This window comes from Triticum dicoccoides, chromosome 2A, assembly GCF_002162155.2.
Source record: "Triticum dicoccoides isolate Atlit2015 ecotype Zavitan chromosome 2A, WEW_v2.0, whole genome shotgun sequence".
NCBI lineage: Eukaryota > Viridiplantae > Streptophyta > Magnoliopsida > Poales > Poaceae > Triticum > Triticum dicoccoides.
Genome location: NC_041382.1, coordinates 764,576,311 through 764,594,467, shown reverse-complemented (window position 1 = coordinate 764,594,467; position 18,157 = coordinate 764,576,311). Strand labels below are relative to the sequence as shown.

Below are 18,157 nucleotides of genomic sequence, written 5' to 3'. Positions count from 1 at the left end.
CGCCCCGTCCCCCTCCACCTCTTCCTCGGCGCGCCGCAGTGCCCCTTCCTCCTCCTCCTCGGCGCGGCGGGGCGGCAATGCCTCCGCCGGGCGCGGGGCCGCGGTGCGCGCGAGGGTCGCGGGGGCCGCCGCGCCGGTGACCGCGGCGGCGGCCGAGGGCTGCGGCAGGCAGGAGGCCCCCGCTGCGCCCGCCGTCGAGATCCCCGTCACGTGCTACCAGGTGAGCGAGCCCGTTCTCCGCCCCCGAGTTCGAATTCCCCGGAAATGCGGGCCCCGCCGTTGCCGCCGCGCCGCGCCGCGTCGTCCGCTCGATCCGCCGACGCGGTTACGGGCGAGCTGGCCGTGGGTTTCGTCGTCAAAATTCAACGCCCTCGCATCGCATGCGTTGGAAACTGAATTCGCGCCTGCAGTTTCTTCCACCCACTTGAATTGGACTGTACTGCCGCCGCGGACGGGTTCCGAGATTTCGTAGTTTTCTCCAGCCCAAAAGCGGCTGGATCATGTCGTCTTCCAGTTTATGACGCATCCGTCCAAATGACCACGCAGATCCTGGGCGTAACGGAGAAGGCCGAGAAGGACGAGATCGTCAAGTCGGCCATCGAGCTGAGGAAGTCGGAGATCGAGGATGGGTACACGGAGGAGGTGCTCACCTGCAGACAGGTTGCTCATTCGGTTCAGCAATTGCGTGGGTGCAGTTTTGCTCGCACCTCGGTTTTAACGTTGTGCGGCTTGTTGGTTTTCTGTCAGGCTCTGCTGCTGGACGTGAGAGACAAGCTTCTCTTTGAACAGGAGTACGCAGGAAGCACCAGGGCCAAGGTTCCGCCCAGATCCTCTCTCCATATACCCTGGAGCTGGTTGCCTGCTGCCTTGTGTGTCTTGCAGGAGGTAATGTGTTGCATAAACACCCTCCAGTCAAAAGATTCATATGCTGTGCAAATGAAGGGCAGTCATCAAGTTTGGTCCGTTTAAACTTGATTTAGGCCTTTCACATCTGTATCGCATCGGATAGTCAATGTCATGGGCGTGTCCTGTTCTCTGAAGTTCACCAAAACAGCACAATATTTAGTTGAACATTGACAGTGTTTCTTCTTTTTTCTGTCAAGGCGGTTTGAAAAGTTACAGGGTGTTTTAAGATTTATCTGTGCTTTCTTGAAAGACTAGTAAAATAAAACAGTATTATGACAAATCCATGGTCAATATATATAGTATTGTTGTAAGGGGCATGTAGAAATTGAATTATGCCCATCTTTGGACTAGGTTACTGAAATGTTGTCAACATCTGTAGTATTATTATAAGGAGCATGTAGATACTGAACAATGCCCATCTTTTGGACTAGGTAGGTGTAAAGTACTGAAATATGATTGATGATCACTTGGATGTTTGAGAGATTTAAGGGCTCAATCATGGAGAATCCTAGTAGCCTCTGTTCAATACAGTTGAATGTGTTTGTCTTATAACCATGTTCAAATGTTTCACATCTGTATCCCATGGGATAGTCAATATAATGGGCATGCCCTGTTCTCTGAAGTTTAGCAAAACAGGAAATATTTGGTTGAACATCGACTGTGTTTCTTGTTTTTCTCATCGAGGCGGTTTGAGAAGTTACAGGCTGTTTAAGATTTATCTATGCTTTCTTCAACAAAATTATGAAATCTCCATGGTGAATATCTGTAGTATTATTGCAAGGAGCATATAGAAATTCAATTATACCCATCTTTGGGACTAGGTAGGTGTAAAATACTTAAATGTGATTGATGATCAGATTGATGTTTATGAGATTTAAAGGCTCAAGCATGGAGAGTCCTTAGTAGCCTCCGTTCATCAGAGTTGAATGTGCTTGTCTTATCATCATGTACTGGCTTGTTTGTTTATTGCCAGTGTAAGATACCACATGCCAGTATTGTTTTCAGGTTGGGGAAGAGAAGCTGGTTTTGGACATTGGTCAGGCAGCTCTACGACGTACTGATTCTAAGCCATATGCTCACGATGTACTTCTTGCAATGGCACTAGCTGAAGTAAGTACTATGCATGATTAAAGTGAAAAAAGCTGCTTGGTACAGTGTTTATTATGTACATCTTTGGCAATTTGGAATAATTCCATGCATTTTCCTGTAGTGCTCCATTGCAAAAGCTAGCTTTGAAAAAAGTAAAGTATCTCTTGGCTTTGAGGCTCTAGCACGTGCTCAATATCTTTTGAGGAAAAAACCATCTTTAGAGAAGATGCCCCTTCTTGAGCAGGTAACATGTTATTGCTTTCACCTTACAGATTCATCCATGTATGAAATCATGTCATAACTTCTCTTGTTGTGTGAACTAGATTGAAGAATCACTTGAAGAGCTTGCACCAGCTTGCACTCTAGAGGTTTTAAGCCTGCCCCGTACACCTGAAAATTCTGAACGCAGGCGGGGTGCTATTGCAGCTCTCCGTGAATTGCTTGGACAGGGACTTGATGTTGAGTCATCTTGTAGAGTTCATGATTGGCCTTATTTCCTGGGCCAGGCAATGGACAAGTTATTAGCCACTGAAATCGTGGAACTACTTTCTTGGGACTCTTTGGCTACAACTCGTAAAAACAAAAAATCATTGGAGTCCCAGAGCCAGCGGGTGGTAGTTGACTTCAACTGCTTCTACAGGGCAATGCTTGCACACCTTGCATCTGGATTTTCAACCCGGCAGACTGAGTTGGTACCTTTTTTTTCTTCTTCTTCTACTTGTAGCCTATAGGAACCAAACTATCCTGTTTGCTGCTTTTCCATTCTTTAATTTACATTACCTCTGTGCAGATAAGTAAAGCTAAAACCATCTGCGAGTGCCTAGTTGCATCTGAGAACACCGACCTGAAATTTGAGGAATCTTTTTGCTCGTTTCTTCTTGGAGAGGTGATAAGCTAATCTCAATTTCTATAAATTTAGTAACACACAATTGCACATACTAGGACTAAAGGCTTGCTCTCAGGAATCTGGCACCACAGTTTTCGAAAAGCTTCAGCAGCTTCAAAGTAATGGAAGTTCCAATTCAAGGAATTATGGGTTAGCTAAGAAGAAAGACAGCAGTGACAAGGTTACTGTCAACCAATCACTGGTATGTTACATCTTGGATGAGAGCAAATAAGTTGTACTATGCTAGATTAGTAGGTGGCATGTCTGTCTGAAGTTTTTAGTGTGCCTATGGTCTGTTCAAATTTTCTCATGCTGGTCAACTTGTATTTACCAGGAACTGTGGCTGAAGGAAGTGGCACTTTCTCGTTTTGCAGATACAAGAGATTGTCCGCCATCCTTGGTTCATGCCATGCTCTTTTTTTAGTAATTAAATCCCTCATAACATTCTCTGTGGAATAAGTTAACTAACAATGTCATCTTATGACAGGCCAACTTCTTTGCTGCTCCTAAGCGCCTGATTAGCACTTCCAAGCAGAAACTAGGAGCCACGAGAAGGGTCCTTTTGAGCTCACAGACGTCTCCTAGTGCCTCCACGTGCAACAGAACTTCAGGACAGCAGAATCCAAGATTAAATTCTACCAGCCATCTCGGGGAAGCTGTAAAGCAGCTTGCACCAACCACCCTGGGGGGCCAGGGATCAACGGATAGGCCAGTGAATGGTTTAAGTACAACATCTGTTCCTCTGAAGCGCAATCCTGGATCCCATCCTGTAAGAACCTTGGAATCGTGGGGCCTGACTGGGGATGTTATAGGAAAAATCGCTTACACTGCAGTCCTGGGGTTTGCCCTATTTGGTACATTAAAACTGCTCAGGTTTCAGTTTGGGAACACAAAACCTGCCCCCTCAACGAGAGAATCTGCAGCTACATCTTCTCTGAATGAAACATCTCCGTCAGAAGGTTCTTTTATCAGTAGCAGAGTAAGGGAACAGTTTGAGAAGCTGTCAAAAATGCTTTGGTTGAACAATAGGGTCCATTTGAGAAGTGAAAGAAGTGATCTGTCTCCTGGTTCTAGTGATGTGGCTGCTATAGCTCGCAAGGAAAGGATGTCTCTTCAAGAAGCAGAGGCACTTGTGAAGCAGTGGCAAGATATCAAATCTGAAGCTCTTGGCCCTGACTATGAAATCGATATGCTCTCCGAGGTCCTCGATGGTTCAATGCTGTCAAAGGTAAGTTCCTTTTATCAAGCACGTAGTAGCATATATGGAGTTCATGTATAATTGTGCATGCGGAGCATAATCAAAACAAATACCCTCTTGTTGAGCAGTGGCAAGACTTGGCTTTATCAGCAAAGGAGCAGTCCTGCTACTGGAGATTTGTTCTGCTGAATCTCTCTGTTGTCCGAGCCGAGATCCTGCTGGATGAGGCTGGTGACGGTGAAGTTGCGGAAATCAATGCTGTGCTCGAGGAAGCTGCTGAGCTTGTTGATGACTCTCAGCCCAAGAAGCCTAGTTACTACAGGTACTTCAGAACATGCCATTTCTGTGTATCTTTCTCATTCTGCTCCGGAGTAACATAGCACTGACAATTTGTATGGTTATACTTGCAGTACGTATGAAGTTCAGTACACACTGAGGAGGCAGGACGGCGGATCTTGGAAAATCTGCGAGGCTGCTGTCCGGGACCTGTCGTGATTTCTGCCAGAAGGATGGCTAATGCATCATCTCATAGGACGCGGGGCCATGTTATAAACAAAGTTCCAACATATTAGAAATTTGTAGGTCGCTAGTATTAGGTCACCATTGAACCAATTCGAATGCACGAAACCGTTCGATGATCTGCGTTGGGATGCTCTAGCTGCTCGTGGTGACTTTGCATCAGGATTTGACACAATACCCGCTGATTTGCTACGTTAGTACAGAATGCTAACTTCTTCTGATTTCACATACCCTTCATTTTTTTGGGCTTACATTGTTAGTTTGCGATATGTTGTTGGGCCTTGGGTGCCCCGCGCGGTGTAGCTGAATTGTGTCAGCCATTGTTCATTGTTGAAAGATCAATGCAGTTTGCTTCATTTCGCCTCCTTCGTTTTGAGTTTTGACCATAGGCTTCATGAATGATGATTCCTTTTTTCACCCCCTTTGTTTTTGAACTTTCCCCTTGTTCAGGCTCCAGACTTGTACTTCAACTTTGATCCCTGTTGGATACGGTAGGAACATCAGATTTTTAGACATGGACATGAGGATGACAAATTTAGTTTGCAAGCACGGCAATTTCCTGTCAAAAAATGAACCGAGACAGATTTCCATGCTTGCCAACTAAACTTGCCATCCTCAGCGAACACAACTTGCCATAAAAAATGTTTGTTTTACCATGCCTAAAAATCTGATGTTTGCTGGATATTTGGGTCCTTGAGATATATATGTGGTTATTTTGAGATAAAGACGACTTGACATTTTCAAGCCTATTTGATAGATTTTTCTTCTTAAATCTACTCCCTTCTCGACAGCAAACACATTGACATCATGTTACTGGCTGAATAAATATTATGAACATTGGTGCCAAAGTTAATCTGTGAATGAATAAAATAAATCATTTTAATCAGGAACAGAGCTAGTACTCCCTCTATTTTAAAATATAGTGCGTCCGCGCTTTCGAGGTTCAATTTTGACCATAAATTTAACCAACGAGAACGATCATGGCGGGAGATTTTTTTTATATGATTGAAAACTTCTTTTGAATATGAATTCACTAGTATAACTTTTGCTCCCGCCGCAAGCGGTCTTGTTGGTTAAATTTATGGTCAAAGTTGAAGCACGGGAATAAAGAAAAGCACTATACTCATCTCTGTCAGTTTACAAGACGTACGTGTACCCCTAGGCCGTCAATTTAGCCAAGATAACATAAGTCATATATTAAAAAAAATACTGTTATAAACTTCAGATATTTTATTTTTAAACAGTATATTTTTTATGTTATATAGTTTATATTACGATGATAAAATTTACAATCTAGGTATACGCGCATGACTTGTAAACTGAATCGAAGGAGCACCGTATTTTTGGAAGGGAGTAGTATTACTGAACTAGCTGAACCTGTGCAGTGGCATTGACACAGCCGCTTGGATCTCACCGTCAGCCTCGCCAGAGTCCCAGCCAGCCCATGCGGCCTGCCGCTTCATCAGATCGCCATCCCCGCCGCTCAACAGCCACAAAGCCGCCGCCGCCGTCCAAGTCCGCCTTCCCTTCCGCGCTTTGGCTCCACCCTGCTGCCTCCGCCGACCCTCAATGGCCGCCGGCGCGCGCGGCGGTGCGCACGCTCGGGCGCCTCGTCCCCCGCACCCACACCCACTCCACCGCCGCCACCACCTCCTCCCCCTCCTCCTCCCCGGCGCACACCCTGGACGACTACAACCGCCTGCTGGCGGCCCTGGCGCGGGACGGGGACGGCGAGTCGGCGCTGCGCGTGCTCCGCCGCATGCGCCACAGCTCGCCCGCGGCCTGCGCGCCCACGGCCGCCTCCTACGTCTCCGCCATGTCGGCGCTCGCCAAGGCCGGCCGCGCCGCCGACGCCACGGCGCTCTTCGACGACATGCTCGCGCACGGCGTGGCGCCCGACCGCCGCGCCTACTCGCTCCTCCTCCACGTCTACTCCACCCACCTCGGCCTCCCCGCCGCCGGCCTCTCCGTGCTGCACTGGATGTCCGGCCTCGGCGTCCGCCCCAGCGCCGTCGACTACGCCGACCTCATCTTCTCCTTCTGCCGCGCGGGCCAGCTCCCGGACGCGCTCCAGCTGCTCGACGAAATGCGCGGGCTCGGGTACCCGCTCCCCCCGCACGTCTACCACCCGATACTCCAGGCCCATTGCGACGCCGGCGACATCCCGGCCGCCGAGACGCTCATCGCCTTCATGCGCGCCTCCGGGGGCCGCTCCGGGTGCAACCCCGACGTCGTCATCTACAACATCTACATCCACGGGCTGTGCAGGGTCGGGGATTTCCACGCCGTGCAGAGGGTTATCAACGACAGCGTCTGGAACTGGTGGGTGCCGGACGCGGTGACCTACAGCACCTACGTTGCCGGGCTCTGCCGGGCTGGGTACATCGAGGACGCGTTCAGGCAGCTGGACATCATGGTCGCCAAGGGGCTACAGCTGACCGTGGTCGGCCTCAACATACTGCTGGATTACGCCGCCAAGGATGTAGATATGTGGGTGGCCAAGGTGGTGCTGGAGCGCTGCGAAGAGCTGGGCTTCGAGGTTGACGTCGTGACGTACAACACGGTCATGGAACATTTCTCCAAGAAGATGCAGTGGCTGATTGCCCTCAGGCTGTTCACCGATCTGCTCAAGAAGCCCATAACACCCGATGTGCAGACGTACAACATCTTGATCTCATCCCTGTGCCGAGCCGGCAAGTTTGAGCTCGCCAAGTTCGTCTTCAGTTGCAACGGGTTTGTGGCGGACACCGTGACCTGTAACATTCTGATCCACCAGTTCTACAGTGCTGGAAAGGAGGGCGAGCTCGGGTTCTTGTTCTCCGATGTTGACACAGGGAAGATTACCCCAGATACAATCACATACAACACGCTGGTCGATTGCCTCTTTAGGTCTGGGAGGAGGACCGAGGCTGCCAATCTGGTCAGGCACATCGACGGCGGCTACCCTGCGGAGCCCGTAGCGCATCTGGCTTTCTGGTTGGTTAGGAGCGGAAATGTTCGAGAGGCTTTGAGTCTGTTTGATGACATGCTAGTGAAAGGAGTCGCTTTAGATGCTATGGTTTTCGCCAATGTGATCAAGGCATTCTGCAGAAAGGGTCCAGGGGAGTGCACAGATATGACACAGCTGTGCTCTGTGCTGGATAGGATGCTTGGGATTGGATGATCCTTATCTTGCTCTCTTGCTGATATTGGTTGGTCTCATTTTTTAACTTGTCCAGTTGTATCACTAGGAGATAGCAACTGCAAGTAAAACACCTGGTATACTGAAATCTGTTATGTTACCTTTTTCAAAATTTTGCTTTGGTAGCAAATGATGTTCTAACTTGGTATCTTGTGTCAACAGTTCTGGTCATCTAATTCGTCAACAGCAGAACTTAGCAAGCCATAGGAAGTTCCAACAAGGATGTCCGAATTTCCATCACCATCCAAATCAACCACAGTTGGAGATGAATATGCATGGGCACAGAAGTTCCTGTCTTCGATACTCAAATCGAGGTCTGCTGTCCATTTAACTTGTTTTGTGTCAAGGTTAAAAACAACTATAATGCTTGCAATATACTCCCTCCGTTCCTAAATATTTGTCTTTTTAGAGATTCCAAATGGACTACCACATACGGATGTATATAGACATATTTTAGAACGTAGATTCACTCATTTTGCTCCGTATGTAGTCACTTGTTGAAATCTCTAGAAAGACAAATATTTAGGAACGGAGGGAGTATTTCCCTATGTCAATCCCTCCTAGCTCTTTTAAATGCTGTGCATTATCATAGCTTCTAGACTGCAAAAGGTATGCCACCACGGTAATACAGGCAAGATATAAGGAAGTGCTCATGTCGTGGCTGAAAATTTTGCATTCAGAAAAAAATATTTCAATCATATCCAAAAGATAGCACAGCAAGATAAACAAACACTTAGCTTCTGCTTTAGCACCTTCGGTTCATTACTTGAACAAGCATGAAGCAGAACAAAAACAATCAAAGCAAAGCATAAAATTAGTCAGGTAAGCAAATGCACAATCTAACTGAGACTAGCTACGAAGCACCATCATCAACCAACCAGTCCATGGTAAGAGAGAACAAAGGGGTCCTATTTTTGGAAAATTAATCTCAGAGAGCATTAATGATGCAGATGCATGCAACATAGGATATCACAGATAAACTGACGTTCAGAGATTCTTATTTGTAACTCATCATCCCGATGTCATGAGCTGATGAGCAAAACGTACGAAATGCATTAGTAGCAGAGAAAGCAGCCGCACTCGTGGCCAAAGAAGTAAGATACAGCAACAACCATTTCTTGTACACTGTCGTTGTCAATGTCTGCAATTACCTGTAGAAAGAATGTCAAACCAAGTAACGAACTCAAGAACATTAGTAGAACAAACATCAAATATATGTAGAAAAAGGTTCACTTACTGGGCTCGACAATATGTGAGCATATATGTGCACATAATCTTCCGCTTTCTCATGCTCTTGTTTCGGTACAATCCTCGTCTCCCCACGTGGTATCGTCAACATAATCATCATAATCATAACTGTACTCTTCAGGGAGATAACATACATCGTAATCATAACTGTAATCTTCAGGGAGGTCTTCTGCATCCCGAAACAGATCGAATGATGCATTAGCTTCCTCCTCTAAGGCTCGTCATTTTCAACAGTTGCTTCTCCTGTTGTCCCTGCATCATTTCCATGAGTTTCTTCTGCATTTCCCGTTTGATCATCACTTTTATCTGCTGTTTGAAGCAACCTTCTTTGTCGTGGTGGTCAGATTATTCGGTAACTCCATATTCTCTTTTCCAGTGGTAGAATTAGGCTTTATTTCGGCCGACAGTAGCTCAGATGGATGTTTCAAGGGATCAGCTCCCTGCACTGTGTTGGTCAGGAAACGTCATAATGCATCCTTCCTGCATCTACACCCACAGCACAGCCGTATGGATAATCCACTATCCACATCAGAGTAGTGCAATGATTACTGTGTGCATGTAACATCAAATTTCTTTAAAGCATTATCAATCCTCATACTGGTTAGTGGTGACGACAGACTAATTGTACATTTGTTTATACTAACTCAAATATGTGAAGAAGTGAACTGTACAATCAAATTTCTTCGTCGTCTTCTTTTCCGACCTCCACTCATAGCTACCATGGAGCTAAAACCCGATGTTTCTTGTGTGTGAAAAGCTACAATTATTTTGAGAGTATTGAAAGCTAACAATGCCTAACAGCAAAAAGCGTGTAAATTACACATGGCCCTCCTATTTGTCTGTGCCTTTTCTGGCTTCGGTTGAAAAAACCAAAATACAAAAGCAACAACCCAAACAAATAGCAGGTATTGTGCTGAGAGGCTTCGGTTAAAAGAACACGTTCCACTTCTTTTTCGTGGGACATACGTAACAGAAAAATAAAGAATAGCACATATTAGTTACACCCTCTGTTCCTATGCGTAAATCGTAAATTTCCGAGCACCCCCAAATAGGGCCACTATGCACAGTGAACTGCCTGCATTCACATATTTTGCATTGCTAGTCTGCCTACTAATACAGAACTGTACTAATTTTAGAAAAAAAGTGACGGAGAAACTGTACTGCATATTGGGGAATCAGCTGGCCAAAAGTTAAATTTTATGATGATGATGTTCTGTAAAGCCAGAAAGCCAGATGTCATTATCAATGACAAGGACACTATGCAAAACTAACCAGGCTTAGTGGGCTTATTTCTCCTCTTTTACAATCTTTCATACCATCGCAAAAACCCCTCGAGTTAGAAGATGGTATCCTCCATTTTGTACATCTTCGCGACCGCAGCGAGCAATTTTCTCCATGCATGGAACATGAACATGAACATCAGTATGCATTGATTTATAAAAGAGACAGCCTAGCATGGGCGGCAAGAGTCACTCAGGCTAGCCAAGGAGACTGCCCATGAAACCACACCCCAAGGCCAATAGCCTTGAGGGAGGAACAAGACACAGGCAAGTCATCCTTGGCTATAAGAGATAAGGCCCTTGCAGCCATGTAAGGCTTGCTCTCTGCTAATGCGTTACCACTACTGAACTTCGGTCTCTTTAGTTCTTGGTTTGTAGTGTTTCTTCCATCCAGCATCTATTTATATGTGCACGTCCTAGAGAACAAGATCTAATGGTCGTGTTTGGTGCTTGTAGGCCTCTACCAGAGTATCTTATCATTACCCCTTTTGGGCTAGCAGAATATATTCTAGATGCCAACGTATATGGAATGTCAAATATCATGATATACAACTACTTTATGTTGCATTTTGATTATAGAGATGAGAGTATTTTGACTCCTCTGAAAGCGATTCCTGATATGATGCTCAAATCTGCTTAAAGCTAGCTAGCATGATCAATCCCATATCTTTGCTAAAAGGACACGAAAAGTTGAATTGCCCACCTAATTAACCACATTATCACTATAGTGATCAAACAGAAGGAACACACTACTCTTTACACAGCATGGAGCTATAATTTCGTCTTTAAATAAGCAATAAAGGATGGGAACATGACCAAATGGAGCGATAATTATGTGCATCATATGTGCAGGCCAAATGGAGCTCAGCTTCACACTAAAGCAACCAGACCAACATGTATCTGGATTGGTAATCACATTTTTCTGCTTATAGAACACCAGATCCAAATATGATGAGTTCACTATATTGGGCCTCATTTTTTAACATGTACTAGTACTGTTGTATTAGTAGGAGATAGATATTTTTCAAGGATACGTCAAGCAGACGTATCGAAATCATAGATAGAAGATGCCAAGATGGCGAGTTTTTACAACGTTACAACAACCAAACCCACGGCTGCACGAGCCCGAGACCGCATGCTGACTAGTCGCTATCGCTCACCCTATCTATCCTGACTGGGAGCGATCTTGCCTCCCGCAACAGGGCCGCAGCCCTCCAGTTTTGTCCCTCCGCTTCGATCTGTCGCAGAACCACATTCACGGAAGGTGAAGCTCCGTTAAATACGATGGCATTCCTGTGTTCCCACAATGTCCAAGCCACTAGGGTGATCATCGTCCATGATTCTTTTCTTTTGTTCTTCTGAATGTTGAGGGAGGTCCACCATCCCACGAGTTCAGCCTCCGGCTCCGGTGTCCAGTGAGGCTTTCCCCAGTTATCCATGATGACGGCCCAAACTTGCCGAGCGAGAACACATCCAAGGAGCAGGTGATCAATCGTTTCTGGCTCCTGGTCGCAGAACGGGCACGCCGCTGGGTGTGGCAGTAGCCGTCTCTGTAATCTGTCCGACGTCCAGCATCTTCTCTTTGCCGCTAGCCAGGAGAAGAACTTGCAAGTTGCCGGTGCTCTGGACTTCCATATTTCCGTGGCTCCTGCCGCCTCAATCCTTGCGGCAAAGTGAGCACGATAGGCTGACCGGGCGGAGAACAGGCCATTTTCTTCCCATGTCCAGACAATCTTGTCATCGATCCCTTCCGCTAGTTCGACACTCCGTAGTCGATCAACCAATCTCAGAAACTCTTGTATGGCCTGGGCGTCCATGTTGGGTGACACGTCACGCCACCACTGCCCTGACATTGCTTCTCTCACTGTTCTGACCTTGGCTGCGCTCTTCTTGACGGCACTGAATAGGTTTGGCATGATATCGTGTATGCGTCCCTCCTGAATCCACCAATCCGTCCAGAACAGTACCATGGCTCCATCCCCCATGATGCACTTCGTGGCTGCTCTGTAAATGGCTAGCGAGTCCGATGAGACCTGGAGACAGAAATGAAAAGCAAAACACCATTTTGGTCTTCTTTATGCAGTACATATATCAGCATAATATGATCTGTCGCACAGAAATTTCTTAGTATGTTCTTTTCTTCAAATTTCCCGTTAATGGTAAAGGGTGTTGTAACCTGGCATTGACGTGTCAAAAGTTCTGGCTATCTAATTCGTTGACAACACATTGCTAGTGCACTTTCCCTTTTATCTCTGTATAAAATGCGTGCTTGGTGCGTGAATACGATCGAACTAGAATAAGGTGGCAGGTTTAGCTGTTCTTTTATGCTGTTACTCTTGACCAGCTTCAGAGTAGTTGCACCCGATCTACTGTATGTCATAGGACATGGCAGCGAGTACGCCGTTGTCTAACGAAATAGTCACCGTGGAAGGAAAGAAATGTGCTTCAGTGTACCAACTGGAATCTATATATTCCTGAAAGATGCTGTAACCATCGTAATTCGTAGTCATTTGTGTGCTCTAGTTATATTATTAAATCATTATGTGTGGTTGCAAGCACTCTTTACATTGATTAATCTTCTTACTAGAAATGCTTAGTCCACGGGCTTACAGCAGGTAGCGATAGGTGCCATTTGCGGGGTTGCAACAACCAACAAGGTATGCTGCACAGGAAAGCTGCAGCTTCAGCTTCAGCTCCAGCGTTTCTATTGATCCTCTCACCTGCATTCACCCCATTCCAACAAGCCTAAATAACTTTCTGCTGATATTTCGTGCCGTTTGTACGTCGACAGTGACTGGCAAAATAACATGATGCCTGCATTTGTTTAAACCTTTATGTTTCCCGAGTGTGAATAACATAGGGCTTACACATGCATCTGAGAAAATACATACTACCAAAGGAGAGTACCATAACATGATGATCACACAGAAACAGTTCAACAGCCTAGAGATATTATACGACCCAAAAAATGGCTAAAAGGACAGAGCTGGACATCTTTGAATTATTCAGACAACTGTGACTCTTGGCAGTCTTCAGGGTTGTGCGACCATTGTCATGATTATTTGCACTTTATGATTTTCTTTTCATGATTACCACGGCAGCAAGTATGCCGTTGTTCAATGGTCAGTCTGGAAAGAAACTGGCATCAAAATACTAACTGGAATTCATTTATTTCCTGATAGATGTGCCTGAAAATTACAGATCCCCTTTATAACCTCTTTTGGTTCCATTAAACCACCTGAAGATAAACATGATACTTACAACAGGCACAAGTTTACATCTCAGAAAATAAACATGATCATGCAGATACAGTTCAACAGCTTTATACTTGACACTTCAACAACGCTAGCCACTTTAACAGCTTTATACCAAACAATACTGTTGAATCGGGAGATGGGTACCTTCACACAGCGCCTCCCCTCCTGTCTTGTTGCCTGCGTGAGTGTGTGTCTTGGATGTGGCGGCTCTCACTGGGGCAGGGGGAAGAGGGGCTCCTCTTCTAGGTCAGCACCTCTCATGGGCTTGGGCCCAAGAGACAGATCTTGATGGGCTAGGGCCCATACCGGTTCAACACTCCCCCTCAAGATGGGTGGTAGATATCTATCATCCCCATCTTGTCACACGCCAAGTTACAGTCCTTTGTTCCCAGTCCCTTTGTCAAGCAATCTGCAAACTGCTGCCCAGAGCTGACATGAGTAAGGCTGATGATCCCAGCATCAAGTTTCTCTTTAATGAAGAAGCGATCAATTTCCACATGCTTCGTCCTATCATGTTGAACTGGGTTATTAGCAATGGCTATAGCTGACTGATTGTCACACCACACCCTTAAGGGTCCCTTCCTCAAGAGTTTCAACTCGCATAGTAGGTGCTTCACCCAGAGCATATCACACAACCCTTGAGATAATGCTCTATATTCAGCTTCTGCTGTTGATCTAGACACAACATTCTGTTTCTTGCTTCTCCATGACACCAAATTTCCTCCCACAAACACATAGTAACCTGAAGTTGATCGTCTATCATCTTGACAGCTAGCCCAATCAGAGTCACTATAGCCATCCACCTCAAGATGTCCACTCTTCGCAAACCACAACCCTTTACCCGGAGTCCCCTTCAAGTATCTCAGGATTCTGTGAACAATATCAAGATGCCCTCTCCTTGGTTCATGCATGTATCTGCTCACCACCCCCACGGCATACGTAATGTCAGGCCTAGTATGACACAAGTACAATAACCTCCCAACCAGCTTCTGATAATCTTCCTTATTCACTAGCTCACCTGATTGTGCTGTTACTTGATGATTTTGTTCAATTGGAATAGGGGCTGCACGACATCCCATCGTGCCCATGTCACTCAAAAGATCCAAGGTGTATTTTCGTTGGCACAAAGATATTCCCTTGTCTGTCCGGGCCACTTCTATGCCAAGGAAGTACTTTAGATTTCCTAAGTCTTTTACCTCAAACTCCTTGCTCAGACACCCCTTCACTCTCTTTATTTCCTCCTCATCATCTCCAGTGATGATGATATCATCAACATACACTGCAACAATGGTGATCTTCTTATTAGTGTGTCTATAAAACACCGTGTGGTCACCATTACATTGGCCATACCCCATATTCCAAACAGCTCGTCTGAACCTATCAAACCATGCCCTCGGCGTTTGCTTCAGACCATACAAGGATTTCTTCAGCCTGCATACCTTCCCCGTAGTCTGTTCTGTGCCAAAACCTGGCGGTATCTCCATGTATACCTCTTCTTTCAAGTCACCATGTAAGAAGGCATTCTTGACATCTAACTGGTGCAATTTCCACCCAAAGTTTGCAGCACACGAGACTAATACCCGTACCGTGTTCATCTTTGCAACTGGAGCAAATGTCTCATCATAGTCAATTCCATAAGTTTGACTATATCCTCTGGCAACCAATCTAGCCTTATACCGTTCCACCTTGCCCTCAGGATTCTGCTTCACAGTAAAAATCCACTTACAACTCACTGCTTTCTTTCCTGTCGGCAATGTGGTTAGCACCCATGTCTTGTTTTTTTTCAATGCTTCTGACTCCTCTATCATCGATTCACGCCACTTCGGATCTTGCTTTGCAGCCTTCCAATCCCTAGGGATAGACACAGTTTGCAGAGAGGCAACAAACGCCTTATATGAAGGTGACAAAGCCTTGTAAGACACAAAATTGCCAATATCAAGGCCATCACAAGCATCATCCTTTGGCAGAGCCTTCCTTGCTACCTCACCCTTCCTTGCCGCTTCACGTGTAGGTTTTCGCAACGCAATGGGCAGCTCCACTGTGTCAGATGAGCTTGCCTCACTGCCTTGCTGCTCCCCCTGCACTCTTGCCTCACTGCCTTGCTGCTCCCCCTGCACTCTTGCCTCCCTGCCTTGCTGCTCCCCCTGCACTTGTGGTTGCCGCCGAGAGTACACCAGGGTATTCGTCTGCCATCGATCCCGAACAGGAACCTGGAGAGCACCAATCTTAAGTGTATCGACAGTTGGCTCGACATGAGCCTGCACATCATGATCAGTGATGGTACTAACCGGAATTGTACCCACTATTGGTTGAACCTGAGCCTGCACATCATTATCAGTGTTAATGTCCACAGGATCACCGTGAGTATGAGACACATCCTTCTCCCCCTCTTGACCATCATGCACAGGGTGTAGGTGGTCAAGCTCTGCAAACAACAGACTGAGATCAGTCGGCTCACCATAGAATGGCTCAGACTCCCTGAATGTAACGTCCATAACGTCCATACTTACAAACCTGCGTTTTTCAGAGGGACACCAACATTTATACCCCTGCTGACTAGACGAGTATCCCAGAAAGACACACTTCACTGCCCGAGGATCAAGCTTGCCAACAGATGGTCGGTGATCATGAACAAAGCAGGTACTGCCAAACAACTTTGGGGGAACAACAAACTTATTATCTCCAATGATCAACTCAGACGGAGATTTCATGCCAAGTATCCTGGAAGGTGTTCGGTTGATCAAGTATGTGGCTGTCATAACTGCATCATCCCACAAGAACTTAGGCACATTCATGGTAAACATCAACGACCGAGCAACCTCAAGAACATGACGATTCTTCCGTTCGGCCACTCCATTCTGAGGGGGGGTGTCCGAACATGAAGTTTGATGAAGAATCCCATGGTCAGCCATGAAAGCTCCAAAAATGTTGTTCACATACTCCGTTCCATTGTCCGTCCTGAGCACCTTGACCTGTACCTGAAACTGGTTCTTTACAAGAGCATGGAAGTTCTGAAAACAGCTAAACACCTCATCCTTGTGACGCATCAAGTAAATCCAAGTCATGCGAGAATAGCAGTCAATAAAGGTAGCAAAATACTTCTTCCCATTCATTGACACCACTGGGCTAGTCCATACATCCGAATGAATAAGCATAAAAGGAGATATGCTCCTGAGCCCCTTACTCACATATGAGGCCCGTGTGTGTTTTGCATATTCACAAGCATCGCATGTCAGCTTGCCTTTGCCTATTCCACACATAACATCCGGAAATATTCTACTCATCTTATCAAAAGATACATGCCCCATCCTACAATGATGGATCATCGCCTGCTTCTCCTTATCCTCCATGGTCGCAGCACACACCAAGTCCGGCTGCACCTCCTGGTCCATGTACCAGAGCCCCCTACGCCTGGTGCCAGTCCCAACCGTCTGGCTCGTCTGTCGCTCCTGAATCAAGCAACCGAACTTGTCAAGGATCACACGACAGCCCATTTGATCAATGAGTGCACTGAAAGAGACCAAATTGACAGGAAAGGCTGGCACATGTAAAACTGACGATAGGGAAATGGTCGGAGTACACTTTACTGTACCAACCCCTATGACTGGTTGTTTTGTGCCATCAGCCGTTTGTATAGTGCCCGTGTGAGAGGGAGGATGCTTAGTGTAAGATTCGAACACACATGAGTTACTAGCAACATGCTTAGATGCTCCAGAGTCAAGAACCCACTCTGGAGCACTCTCATTAGTAGCAAGAGATGCTCTTTCCGGATTACCTTCATCAGTGGAGGCCCAGTGAGCAAAGTCTCCATAGGCAACATCATCTACATCTTTGCCTTTGGACGTCCCAGTGTCTCCTGCAACGGCCATGTGAGCCCTCTGACCCCCTGAGTGTCCTGAGTAGCCACCTCTACCTCTAGAAGCCTGGCTCCATGAGGTCTCTGAGTATCCACCTCTGCCTCGAGCACTTCTACCTCTGCCTGCTCCCCCTCTGTTATATCCCCTGCCTCTGCCACGAGTTGGACATTCTCTCTTCCAGTGACCTACCTCCCCACAGATATGACATTTGGTGGGATCTCCCCACTCCATGCGCTCAGTGACTGCAAATGTCGAAGCCGGCACAACCTTCATGTCTGCATGCTCAAGGGATAGGCGCACCTCCTCTTGAGTCATCGCTGCAATAGCCTCAGGAATGGTAGGCAGACTAGGTTGGTGCAACAGGGAAGCCTTCCTGCCATCAAAGCAACCTTTGAGGCCAGCCAAAAATTTCAGCACACGCCTGCGTGCCATCCACTTATGGCCTGACTCGATTGAAGCCGCATCATAGAGTTCCAAGGGATCACAGTTATCCTGGTCAGCCCACAGAGCCTGCAGTTCTGCCACGTATGTCATCACTGACATGCCATCATCTTGACGCAGCAACCTAATCTTGTCCTCAATCTGAGCAATGAGCATGACATTGCCCTTGCCAGAGTATTGAGTGGACAGAATCTTCCATATCTCAGCAGGTGAGGATAGCCCCTCCACAGAGCGTCCAATGGAGGGCACCACGGAGTTCAACAACCACACCATAAGTACAGAGTGGATGACCTTC

At 46.5% G+C, this 18,157-nt stretch overlaps 2 protein-coding genes across 2 annotated transcripts in view; both read left to right on the top strand.

Annotated features, from left to right (window-relative positions):
* The window catches only part of LOC119358377 (plastid division protein CDP1, chloroplastic-like), a 5,987-nt gene extending 1,021 nt beyond the window's left edge, over positions 1-4,966 (top strand). The window contains exons 2-13 of the mRNA XM_037624949.1: positions 40-220; positions 547-660; positions 748-885; positions 1,912-2,016; positions 2,117-2,239; positions 2,319-2,687; positions 2,786-2,881; positions 2,958-3,083; positions 3,216-3,281; positions 3,369-4,109; positions 4,208-4,401; positions 4,490-4,966. Coding sequence (XP_037480846.1) covers positions 40-220; positions 547-660; positions 748-885; positions 1,912-2,016; positions 2,117-2,239; positions 2,319-2,687; positions 2,786-2,881; positions 2,958-3,083; positions 3,216-3,281; positions 3,369-4,109; positions 4,208-4,401; positions 4,490-4,574 — 2,338 coding nt within the window. The 3' untranslated portion in view covers positions 4,575-4,966. The remainder of the gene's footprint in view (positions 1-39; positions 221-546; positions 661-747; positions 886-1,911; positions 2,017-2,116; positions 2,240-2,318; positions 2,688-2,785; positions 2,882-2,957; positions 3,084-3,215; positions 3,282-3,368; positions 4,110-4,207; positions 4,402-4,489) is intronic.
* A 1,076-nt stretch (positions 4,967-6,042) lies between these two features.
* LOC119358376 (pentatricopeptide repeat-containing protein At3g53700, chloroplastic-like) lies at positions 6,043-8,173 on the top strand. The gene is made up of 2 exons (XM_037624948.1): positions 6,043-7,856; positions 7,942-8,173. The coding sequence occupies exon 1, from the start codon at positions 6,043-6,045 to the stop codon at positions 7,759-7,761; it is 1,719 nt and encodes a 572-aa protein (XP_037480845.1). The 3' UTR covers positions 7,762-7,856; positions 7,942-8,173.
* The last annotated feature ends 9,984 nt before the right edge of the window (positions 8,174-18,157 follow it).

Excerpts from the sequence above, each read along its gene's own strand:
- LOC119358376 (XM_037624948.1), top strand. The coding sequence starts at position 6,043 with ATGCGGCCTGCCGCTTCATCAGATCGCCATCCCCGCCGCTCAACAGCC.